Source organism: Taeniopygia guttata, chromosome 23 (assembly GCF_048771995.1).
Source record: "Taeniopygia guttata chromosome 23, bTaeGut7.mat, whole genome shotgun sequence".
Classification (NCBI taxonomy): domain Eukaryota; kingdom Metazoa; phylum Chordata; class Aves; order Passeriformes; family Estrildidae; genus Taeniopygia; species Taeniopygia guttata.
The window spans coordinates 2789059-2801178 of NC_133048.1; the positions used below are offsets into that span (position 1 = coordinate 2789059).

At 51.9% G+C, this 12120-nt stretch overlaps 1 protein-coding gene across 23 annotated transcripts in view; it reads left to right on the plus strand.

The window, feature by feature from the left end:
* MACF1 (microtubule actin crosslinking factor 1) overlaps positions 1–12090 on the plus strand; it is a 141024-nt gene extending 128934 nt beyond the window's left edge. For 11 of the 23 annotated variants that reach the window (XM_072917952.1, XM_072917946.1, XM_072917955.1 and 8 more), the window contains 11 exons: positions 407–570; positions 906–920; positions 1636–1798; positions 1887–2041; positions 2287–2361; positions 3052–3069; positions 4917–5034; positions 6333–6544; positions 7030–7140; positions 8862–8985; positions 10460–12090. In XM_072917952.1, coding sequence (XP_072774053.1) covers positions 407–570; positions 906–920; positions 1636–1798; positions 1887–2041; positions 2287–2361; positions 3052–3069; positions 4917–5034; positions 6333–6544; positions 7030–7140; positions 8862–8985; positions 10460–10710 — 1406 coding nt within the window. In that variant the 3' untranslated portion in view covers positions 10711–12090. The remainder of the gene's footprint in view (positions 1–406; positions 571–905; positions 921–1635; positions 1799–1886; positions 2042–2286; positions 2362–3051; positions 3070–4916; positions 5035–6332; positions 6545–7029; positions 7141–8861; positions 8986–10459) is intronic. The other 12 variants (XM_072917949.1, XM_072917956.1, XM_072917965.1 and 9 more) reach the window with 8 other exon arrangements.
* Positions 12091–12120: the final 30 nt, after the last annotated feature.

Here is a 12120-nt window from a genome sequence, read left to right on the forward strand (position 1 = left end):
GGCATCCTGCACTAACAGCCACCAGGAAGGCGGCTGAGCCTCCTCAGGAGGGGAGAATCCAGGTGACATGTCCCAAAACAGCCCTGCTGGGTGTGCTGTTCCTGGGGGTGCTTGGGCCAGCACTTCTCCCCTCTCTCTCTCTCTCTCTCTCTCTCTGCAGTTGCTTTAGGATGAAATTTTGGGGTCTTTTTTTCTCAAAGCCAGAGTCCAGTGAATTCCTGAGTGCTGGGGGATGTGGGTGTAGAGCTGTCTGTCACCCTGTCCTCCCACCTGGGGACAGCAGCCAGCAAGGCCGTGGGAGGTTTTCCCTTCCAAAAAAAAAAAAAAAAAGGCAAAACACATTCCTCTGCTGCTCTTCAGACTCCATGAACAGCACCTCAAACAACTTCTCTCCCTTTTTTTCCAGGGAAGTGCTTGGGGCAGGCTGCTCCCCCCAGCATGCCCATTATCTCCCAGTCAGAAACAAAGAATCCCAGGATAAACCAGCTCTCAGCACGCTGGCAGCAGGTCTGGCTGCTGGCTCTGGAGAGGCAGAGGAAGCTCAACGATGCCCTGGACAGGCTGGAGGAGGTAACAGCCCCTGGCTGCTCTGGGCAGGGTGGGAGCTGGGAGTTCATCCCCAGAGAGGTGCAAGAAGCATTTTAAATCAGTGCTGCCCCAGCTCTTTCAGACAGTTCCTGCTGCCTTTTTGGAAATCAAATATTCCTAAAATATTAAGGCAAAAAACCTTTTGGTAATTAAGTAATTGACTGCACATTAACCAGCTTTGTGCCCCTGTATTTGGTATCTATAGAGTTAATGACAGCCAGACCCTACTTTCCTCCTAGTAATTAGTTTAATAATTACTGTCTCTATTTTATCCAACCATCTAATGTCATTTTTGTTTTTATTTATGCTTAACAAAGCAGCTATGCCCAGAAGTGAGTGGTTTTTTTTTTGTTTTCTGTTGCTTTTGCTGTAGGTCAGTTCAGTTCCTTCGTATCCATGTTTTTTCTTTGTTGCTTTTCACCCCAAAAGTGTTTAGAGACAAAAAAAAGAAAACAAAACCAAACTTAAAATTGTTGTCTTACCTTTATGTGAGCTGCTTGAGCTGGTGGGGTCCTTTTGGGGTGGGGAGATAAGATGGGTGTTTAAATTGGAGGGTCTAAATTAGGCTGGGGCTTGTGGAGCTGGGAGATGAGCAAGAAATCCCTTCTTGGCTGCTCAGAGGGAGAGGGAGAGGGGAGGTCCGTGCCCAGATCGATGCTGGCAGTGGGAATTCCTCTCTGGCAAGTCCCTGGGGTGAGGAAGGCTCCCCAGAAGGCGGAGCAGACGGGCTGTGTGTGTGTCTGTGTGCCTGTAGCTGATCCTCCCTGCCTGTGTGTCCCCGCAGCAGCGTGGGCAGCGCTGCATCCCCAGCCCCTGGGATGCACAATCCACGTGCTGCCTGTTGCCTCTGCTGTGTGTCCTGTGCTGGGAATTCAGTCTGGGCAAGCCCTGCGCTGGGAATTGCCTGGATAAATCCAGATAAACCTTCCCAGGAGGGCGGGCAGGGAGCGGTAGCGCCGGGAGCTCACCCGAGGCGTTTTGGGGTGGTTGGTGGGTGCTGCTCCTTTGGGATTTCCCCCACTGACTCTCTGTGGGTTTTCCTTCCAGTTGAAGGAGTTTGCAAACTTCGACTTTGACGTCTGGAGGAAGAAGTACATGCGCTGGATGAACCACAAGAAATCCCGGGTCATGGATTTCTTCCGGCGCATCGACAAGGACCAGGACGGGAAAATCACCCGGCAGGAATTCATCGACGGCATCCTGGCTTCCAGTGAGTCCCTGGGAAACAGCCTTGCTGCTCCTGCGTGCCTGTCTCTGATTGAGGAGCTCATCCTCTCCTCATTTCCTTCTCCTTCCAGAATTCCCCACCACGAAGCTGGAGATGACGGCGGTGGCCGATATCTTTGACCGCGACGGTGACGGCTACATCGACTACTACGAGTTTGTGGCCGCCCTCCATCCCAACAAGGACGCCTACAGACCCACCACTGATGCTGACAAGATCGAGGATGAGGTGAAGCACCAAAAAAATGGGGTGCTCAGCAAGGCTGGGGGTGGTTCAGGCTGTGGGTTGGCAGTGGGGAAGAGAAAGATTCGATTAAAAGAGGATTTTGGTGGTGCTGAGCCAAATTAATTGGTTGGAAGTGAGCGTGTTTTAGAAGGAAAGGCTGCTTGGGGCTGTTTTATCTGAGCAGTGATTTGTGCTGGGGGGGGACTCCCAAAATCCTGGTTCCTCACCTCTTGTGTTGGTGGTGGCAGGTCACCAGGCAAGTGGCCCAGTGCAAGTGTGCCAAGAGATTCCAAGTGGAGCAGATCGGCGAGAACAAATACCGGGTAAGGCAGAGGGGGCTGGAAACCTCCCCAAATCCTCCTTTTTCCCACCAAGGGAGCGGGCATCACCCAGGGGGTGCCCAGCTTGGCACGGGGGGGAACCCGGGGTGAGGCAGAGACTCATCCCCTGGCGCTGGCAGAGGTGGCTGGGATGTGTTTTCCCAGCTCCATCCTTGGCCCCAGGGCGTTCCCTGAGCTGGGAGAACATAAAAGTGTCCCTGTTCTGGGGCAGGCAGCGCGGGGCCCCCGTGAAACGCCGCATTCACTGGGCCGGAGCCGCCCTTGAAGTTTCCCTCCTGGATGAGCGTACCTTGTGCCTGTGTTTTTCTTAGCTCGCTCCCGAAGAAGGGAGAATAATTTCCTGACAGAATCTCTTTGTAACCAGCTGCTGGTTGTGTTTCAAACCCTTCCCCGAGGTGAAGTGGCGGCAGAATTCCCACTTCCCTGCCCTAGCTGGGTTTGGGGTTGATGTTCCAGCCGGGAGGAGCTCGCCCCAAGCTCCCAAAGCTTCTCCTTCCCCCCAAATAGCCCAAACCCCCCCAGATTTCTAACTCCTGCAGTTAACAGATTTCATGATTATTGCACTGTTAATCCCATAAATGTTTTTCTTGTTTTTCTTTCCCCTCCTCTTCCTCTGGACTTTCCTCCCCTCTCCCCGTTCCCCCTCCCCACACCACTCCTGTCCCTCCATAGTTCTTCCTCGGCAATCAGGTACAGTTTAGTTTACCTTGTGGTGCTGTCTCTCACCTCTGGAATTCTTTTAACCACTGTAGCTCTGTGTGTTGTGATGCTGTGGTGCTGTGGGAGGATATGATCTGGGAACTCTACTCAGCAGAGCCTGGTACAGGGGAGTGCCACCCCCCAAAAAAAAATCTGGACAGAAAAAATGAGGAAAAAAAATTGATGGAAAAAGTAAGATTTGGCAAAAGCAGAGAGATTTTTCTCTCTGGGATCCTCCCCTGGATATATTCATGGTGGTGATTCACTGGGGCACAGATGGATGTGTTCTCCTGAGGGGCACAGCCAGCCCAGGGGGCACAACCTGCACCAGGCTCAGGGTGGGTTTGGACTGCAATCACCACGGAATGAGAGCGCTGAGTAATCCTGTAGGACAACTAAACCCTCATCCCTGCTACTCCCACTGAGTAACTCCTCACTGGGGCTCCAGAACCTGCATGAATCCTGAGAGTGTCGTGACCTGAGATAATCCAGACCCCTTTTGAACAGGGCTGGAGCACCCTGTGTCCCTCTGATGTCCCCACTGCCCCTGCTCAGATGAAAAAAAAGCTTCTTTTTCACATGCAGTGATGGTGCCCACCCAAAAAGATGCCCCAAAAGATGCCCAGAATGAAACAAACTTGGGTGTTGGAAGTGGGTGACTCCTGAGAGCTCTGGCTTTAATTTAGGCAGTGATTATAGAAATGTCTTCAACAAAAACTGAAAAATAACGAGAATTGATTCATCCCTGGGGTTGGCTCTTGAAGGACATCTCATGGAGAGCCTGGAGAGAGGGAAGAGGTTTCCCTGCTCCCTTCCCTGCCTGTGAGCACAGTGGCAGCTCTTTAACTAGCCAAGGACAGCTTGGTAGGACCCTGGAGCAGGGAGATCCACCAATGGTCCAGGTCCTGTGTCCCTGCGGGTCAGAGATGTCACCTCCTGCCCTGACCCATCCCAGTCACTCTGCACTCTCTGTTTTCATTGAATCTGCTATTTTTTTGCATCTCCACCCACGGAAAATGTTCTTATTTGGATTTTTCCCCCATTTTTTTTAATCATTCTGGGGAGGGTCTTGCTTGCAAGACATGGTTCTCCTGTCTTCTCATTGCAGCAGGTGCTCTGCAGAGCTGCCACAGCCCTGCCAGGCTCTCCATGTCCCTCCCATGCCTGGCAGACACCCAGGAGCCTGGGCTCGGGTGTCCAGGAGATTTAGGGGAGCTTTATAAACACATGCTTTTGATCTGGGGCTCACTTTTTTGATATCACAGGCATTTCAAACCACTAATGAGCATCACAATCACTAATCAACATCGCTGGGGGTTCCTGCCTGGATTCCCATCACTCTGCACTCATCCAAACATCCTCACTGGGCAATTGCTGCAGCAGGGGCTTTGTGGCTGGTGGGGTCAAGTCTGAGGCTCAGGGGAATCCCTGGATTTCAGACTTGGTGGTGATCAGAGGTGTCTGGCTTGGCTTGTCCTGCTGAATCAGCCGGCTCCTTCCCACGTGGGCTGCACCAGGAGGGTCAGGGCATTGCCAGCCTCTATTTCTTTCACGAAAAAAAGAGAAAAAAACCTAGAATTCTAGTTGAGAAAACCCATCCAACCCCAAAATCTAAAATCTCCTTTGTGTTCAAGGATTTGGGTTGGTTGCATCATCTTCAAACCAGGCAGGAAAACTCATCAATTGGGATTGCTTCTCACTTATTCCAGAAGAACCTGTCTGGAGAAGCCTTTAAAGTGTGGAATAGATGGATGAAAGCCTTTGGTGCAGCCTGGGGAGGGAAGGAGCCGCCTTGCCCTGGTTGTTCTCCTCTCCCTGACCTTCTCCTCGCCCCACAGTTCGGCGATTCCCAGCAGCTGCGGCTGGTCCGTATCCTGAGGAGCACGGTCATGGTCCGTGTGGGCGGAGGATGGATGGCCCTGGACGAGTTCCTAGTGAAGAATGACCCGTGCAGAGGTAAGGCTCAATGCAATCAGAGTCTCCTCACCCACCCAGGGGAGTTTGGATGCTGTGGCTGGTGACCAGCGTGGGCAGGAGCTGGAGAAAACAGATCCAAAGCAAAACCAAGGATTTGGAATCACCAGATTTGGTGGTGCTGCAGCTAACCTGGCAGTGTTTATCCAGGGAAAGAGGGAAGGGTTGTGTTTCCCTTGGCTTTAAGACCTCAGCAAGCGGAGCTGGGGTCACCTCCTCCCCAAAACCTTGAGGTTTGGCAGTGGTCAGAGCCACCGGGCTGGACAAGAGCCATGCCCGGGAGACAGAGCAGGATTAGCCAGGGGCTGGCCAGGACTGGAGCGAGTTTTGGTGAGTGCTCCACGTTTCCCTGGGGTCTCTGGGATGTTAATTGCTTCGGCTGTGTCTTGTTCAAGCTGCTGCATTCCGTGCTCCGGCTGCCCGACGGCTGTTGCTGAGAGCAGCATGATTTACAGCGAGCTCCGGGGAGAGCCCTCAGGGTTTTCCTGCTCCTCCTCCGCCCTTCACGCTTTGCAGCAGATGTTTTGCAGCGCTGACATCGAGGTTGTTTCTATCCCTTGGTTATCTCAGCGTGGTGCTTCCCTCCTGCAGTTGCTTTCTTGGCTTTCTGGTTCCATAATCCGTCGGCCCCGGAATCCCTCCGGTGTCCCGTAAGGCTCAGTGCATGCCCTGGCTCTCTGTCTGAACACCCCTGAGCATGAAGCACTCTGGCACACGTCAGCTGAAGCCCACAGACCTTCTCCCTGCTTGGTTGCCCCTTGCTTGTCAAAGGGAGACCCTCCAGCTCTTTGAGGTGTTTGGATGAAAGAGTTGGAAAAGTTGGTTTTCAATGGCTGGTTGGAAAAGTTGGGAAGGTGGTTTGCTCTCCTCTCTCCCCAAAAAAATCGTGGAGAGCTGCGAGAGAGCAGAATCTCTCTCAGATTCTCAGGAACCTCAACCCTTCAAAGCTGCTTTTGCTGTTTGTAAGCCACGTTAAAATCACATTGGCCGCTGCTGTGACATGGTGAGGTAAAGGCCACCAGGATGCTTTTCCACAAGAGAGGAACAGAGGAATTCCAGGTCCTGGGCAGCTTTTAATCAGCCAGTTTCTCAAAGAGCTGATCCGTGGCAGGAGGTGGTTCTAAGGCAGAGCAGGAGAACCAGGGTGGCCTCACTGCCCTCGGAGATGGGCGTGGGGAGATGCCCAAGGAAGCTGCTCCCAGCCCTGGAGCCTCCTGAGCCCCGCTGAGGATGTTGGGTCCCTCCAAAGCTGAGCTCTCCTCTCCTTTCTCCCCTTCCAGCACGAGGACGGACCAACCTGGAGCTGCGGGAGAAGTTCATCCTGCCCGAAGGAGCCTCGCAGGGAATGACCCCGTTCCGGTCGCGGGGCAGGAGATCCAAACCCTCCTCCCGGGCAGCCTCCCCGACCCGCTCCAGCTCCAGCGCCAGCCAGAGCAACCACAGCTGCGCCTCCATGCCCTCCTCTCCGGCCACTCCGGCCAGCGGGGCCAAGGTGGGGCAGGGGTGAAGCTTCCCCTTCCCTTTAGAAACCGCTGGTCTCCAGCACCCAGCTGAGCAGCTGCAGGTGTAGGGAGGAGGAAGGTTGGGGCTTGGGGGATTGAGGAGGGCTCTAGAAGGTGCTCCTTGGTGTCCAGGTGGGATGGGGGTGGGATGCTGCAGGTTTCCAGCTTTCCAGCCCAGACTTGGATCGCTGTGGCTCCAAGGAGTGTCCCCAGCACTGAAGGCTCCTGGTGCCCGAGGCAGGGCTGTGGTGTCAGGAGGAAGCCATCACCCCTCATCTCTCCTTCCCCACCACGTCATTATTTCATCACCTTTTGGGTTTCTTCCCTTTATTTTAATTTATGCAATTCTGCTCCATTTTAGTGCCGTTCCCCCCCATTTTCCGGATGCTCTCCCATTTCTCTTTTTTTATTTTTTTTTTTTTTTTACCACTCATCCCACCTCTCCCCCCCCTTCCTTGGCTTTTCCATTTCACAGACTCCACACCACTTCTCTCGATGTTATGACAAACCCTGGTTGATAAACAGTAAAGCGGGCACCCCCCTGAGGGGAATCGATTATTCCGACTTCCAGCTCCCGAATGCTGAGGTAGAGTATGGTCTGCCAGCCCCAGGGAGCTGCTGGCAGGCTGGAGTGCCCCTGGCACGGAGTCACCCCACTGCCCTGCCTGCTCCTAACGCTTTCCTCGTGGTAGAGCAGCGCTTGTAGCACCGCTAACGCTCCGACTGTTGGCGTTTTTCATGGGTCTCCAACTCGGATTAAAATTAAAATACCGGCTTCAGAGTGAAGCACAACGCTTTCAATCCACCTTCACCTGCTTCCAAACCGTGTTAATCCTCTCGTGCTTTGAAAAATGTATTGATTTTCCGAGCTTTATTGGAAAGGGGCCGCGTTTGGCTTTCCCAAAAATTGAAATCCAGCAGCCGAGTTGAGACTTGAAAATCAGCTACAGCGCATGCACCGTAAGCACACCGCCTCAGTTTTATGGAGAGCTTGTGTTTATCAGCGTGTCAAAGCACGTCTGGTGTGTCCAGCCACCGCCTTGATGCTCCCAGGAGGATGAATTTGGGCTGAGACTTTGGTTTCCCTAAAGTTTTCAGCCTCCTCGTGGACTTTTCCTGCCCTTGTGTGAGTGGGTGATGAGAAGCACCGGGTAGATCCCGGTGGCTCACTGCTCTGGTGAGGTAACTGTCCTGCTCAGCGCTGCTTCCATGTGGAAAATGGATTCATTTGATTCACCAGGAGGTCAGGAGCACTTCCCCAATTGCCCCAAATTGATGCTTGCTGCCTATTTTAAAATAGGATCAAGGATGAGAATCGAAATCTCTGATGATGACAATGGTACCTCGAAAATCGCGTGCTAATGGATTTTGATTCCCTCAGCTGCCCCTCTCCCCCTGCAGCTCCAGTTTCATCACATTCCAACATTTCTGAGGTTCCCAAAAATCACAAAATCGCAGGGGATGGCGGAAAATCCCTCCAAGTGTGGAAAATGCCCTCTGGGATCTGTGTCCATCTCTCCAGGGATGCAGCACCCCTAAAACCCCCAGGGCTGGGGACACCACAGGCAGGCGCTTTCCTGCAGCGCTGCCCCAAACCCAGAGCTTGGGATGATGAACTGGAACTGGAGCTGCCTTTTCCAGCTGGATCCAGGTGCCCTCGCCCTGCTGGCACCTTCCCCTTGGCTTCCTGCAGCAGCGGCGGGAGCAGAGTTGCCTGTTGTGCTGCTTCACCCCACACCAGCTGCACTTCCAACATCTCAAAGGTCGGGAAAAGGCACCGCTTTGGGATGCAGCCAGAGCTCTTCTGCTGTGGTTTGTGTCCCTGCCCATCACTTCTCCAATTTGGCTGCCTCTGGGCACTGGGAGAGGTGTGAACATCAGCACCAGGGTGCCCCTGCACCTCTGCCCCCAAAGTCGAGTTGGACTTGACCTTCCAAAATGCTCCTGAGCTGCTTGGATGCTAAAACCCCTGTTTTTCCATATTCCCTTCGTAGAGGTTTCGAGCCCAGCTGATGCTGCCTCTTAACAGCTTTGCTTGGAATTTTCTTTTTCCCAGCAAATTCCCTTTCACCAGCCTGCAGCTCACAAACTGCCGTTCCCCTCCAAATTTTCAGCATTTGGGCTTTTCCTTTCTTTTATAAATAGGGGAACCGAAACCGAAACAGCAGCTTGTGCCTTCCCTGACCATTGAGATGGGGGTTCCTTAAGTGCCCAGATTTTTGCTGAGGATGTGATCTGGGGTGTGACCTGGGCCCGTCACGGTGCAGGTGACAGCTGAAGGATGTCCTGTGTGTGCTTCCTCCCAAGGTGACCCCCTCGGCGGGCAGCAAGCTGAAGCGCCCCACCTTCCACTCCAGCCGGACCTCCCTGGCTGGGGACACCAGTAACAGCTCCTCGCCGGCCTCGACAGGTGCCAAAGCCACTCGGGCAGGTGAGTGAGGGGAAAAGATGGAAAAACTCCCCCCCGGCGCAGTGGAGAAAATACAGAATATTCGAGGGATGGGCAGTGGTGGGGGAGATGCTTGGGGTGGCAGGAGACACAAACCTTGGGGTATCAGGGGACAGAAACCTTGGGGTGTCAGGGGACACAAACCTTGGGGCATCAGGAGTGACAAAACTTAAGGTATCAGGAGGAACCGAGGGCATTAGGAGGAACAAAACTTAGAGCATCAGGAGTGACCAAACTTTAAGACATCAGGAGACACAAAACTTGGGGTATCAGGAGGAGAAAATCTTGGGGTATCAGGAGACACAAACCTTGGGGTATCAGGAGGAGCAAACCTTGGGGCATCAGGAGACACAAACCTTGGGGTATCAGGAGACACAAACCTTGAGGTATCAGGAGACACAAACCTTGGGGTGGCAGGAGACACAAACCTTGGGGTGGCAGGAGACACAAACCTTGGGGTATCAGGAGAGACAAACCTTGGGGTATCAGGAGAGACAAACCTTGGGGTATCGGGACAAACAAACTTTAGGGTATCAGGAGACACAAACCTTGGGGTATCAGGAGTGACAAAACTTAAGGTATCAGGAGGAACAGAGGGCATTAGGAGGAACAAAACTTAGAGCATCAGGAGTGACCCAACTTAAAGTATCAGGAAGAACAAAACTTAGGGCATCAGGGGACACAAACCTTGGGGTATCAGGAGGAGTAAACCTTAGGTCATGAGGAGTGACAAAACTTAAGGTATCAGGAGGAACAGAGGGCATTAGGAGGAACAAAACTTAAGACATCAGGAGACACAAACCTTGGGGTATCAGGGGACACAAACCTTGGGGTGTCAGGAGACACAAACCTTGGGGTGTCAGGAGACACAAACCTTGGGGTATCAGGAGTCAAAAACCTTGGGGCATCAGGAGGAGAAAATCTTGAGGTATCAGGAGACACAAACCTTGGGGTGGCAGGAGACACAAACCTTGGGGCATCAGGAGACACAAACCTTGGGGTATCAGGGGACAGAAACCTTGGGGTGTCAGGAGACACAAACCTTGGGGTGTCAGGGAACACAAACCTTGGGGCATCAGGAGTGACAAAACTTAAGGTATCAGGAGGAACAGAGGGCATTAGGAGGAACAAAACTTAGAGCATCAGGAGTGACCCAACTTAAAGTATCAGGAAGAACAAAACTTAGGGCATCAGGAGTGACCAAACTTAAGACATCAGGAAACACAAACCTTAGGGTATCAGGAGAAACAAATCTTAGGGTATCAGGAGATACAAACCTTGGGGTATCAGGAGACACAAATCTTGGGGCGTCAGGAGGAGAAAATCTTGGGGTATCAGGGGACACAAACTTTAGGGCATCAGGAGATACAAACCTGGGGGTCTCAGGGGACACAAACCTGGGGGTCTCAGGGGACACAGCCCCTCCCTGTCACAGCTCCGTGGGCTCTCCCTGCAGACCCCAAGAAGGCAGCCAGCCGTCCCACCAGCCGCGCCGGGAGCCGCACCGGGAGCCGGGCCAGCAGCCGGAGGGGCAGCGACGCCTCAGACTTCGACCTGCTGGAGACACAGTCGGCGTGCTCGGACACCTCGGAGAGCAGCACAGCCGGTGGGCAGAGCTCGCGCCGCGCCGCCAAACCCTCCAAAATCCCCACCATGTCCAAGAAAACGCCCGCTGCCACCCCAAAAACGCCCGGCCCTAAGAGATAATACTGTACCCGCCGCCCTCCCGACAGAGAGGAAGGAAAAACAACACGTAAAAACAAAAAAAACGCACCCACCCGTGTTCCAGTTTTTAACCCTGCTCCGTACATTGGATGTATATTTATTCTAAATGGGAGAAACTATATTGTTAAAAGTGTAAAAGAGAAGTTGTGTTATGAAGCTGCCTTATTTGGGGTTTTTTGTTTTGTTTTGTTTTTGATTTTTTTTTTCCTTTTTTTGTAAGTTACTATTTTCATGTGAATATTTATGTAGATAAAAAAAATTGCCTCTCGGTGACCCCGAGAGGGGCCTGGAAAACTGAAATGTGGGAGAGAAAGAAAAAAAAAAACCAAGAAAAAGAGTTAAAAAAAAAAGGAAGCAAAAAAAAAAAAGGTCAAGATGTGAAAGTGTAAAGAAAAACTAAAATATAAATAGGATTTCTGCGCGGTGCAGGGTGTGAACCTGCTTTATCTTTTAGGATTGTTTCCTAAATGCATCTTTATAAACTTAACTTGCTGTCTCAGCAAGGTAAATTATATTTAAAAGCAAAGACCTGAATCCTGCAGTGTTCAAGGAACTCTCTTTTTGTAAATCACAGATACCTCAACCAGAGAAACATGAGGTGAGGGGACTTGGGGCTTATGTTTCCATTTTTTTTAAAGCTACGTGGTTTTATCTGAAGAAAGCGGAGTTTGACTTTAATAAAATTTGCACACACTACAGCAAAGGCCGTGACAATTTTGCTGTCTTGAAAATACTGTCCTGACAACTTTGTTTTTAAAGAACAAACCGAGGGTGAAGGGTTTGGGGAGGGGTTTGAGGAGGAGCCTCACACCAGGGGATACACGGGGTAGGATTGCAGGTCTGGATCACTGGGATGCATCCCTTAGAGGTGGTGGGCCCTCCAAAATCAAGGATTCTTCTGGACTGATGGCTTAACCAGCCCGCCCCGAGGCGTTCCTTACACAATCACTGTTTTATCTGCATCTCTTTGTTTCCTATTTATTATTTAACTGGTCATTCCACTTCCAGCCAGGCTGAGATTGATGTGAACTCTGCTCCTAGGAGAAATCTGGACTTACACGCACAGTTGCTTGTCCTTGAAATGAGTCTCACCAGCACACTCGCTGCAAGTCCTGTCTCGCTTTTGTACGCTCCTTTTTCTTTGTAATAAAATCCAACTGACCAAGTGACCAGGAGACGGGCCGGGGCCGAGGGCTCTCCACAGCTCCTGTATTTATTAAATATTGTTCCTCTCCGGCTCTGACCGTGTTGCTGTGTGATTCTCTCAATTGGTTTCAAATTGAGGCAAAACCGAAGCTCTACCAATGAATTGTTTAAAAGAACCAGACACATTTTTGTATTAAAATTGCTTGCGGTAATAAACGATCTTGCCTCCTACTTTATTCCCCGGTG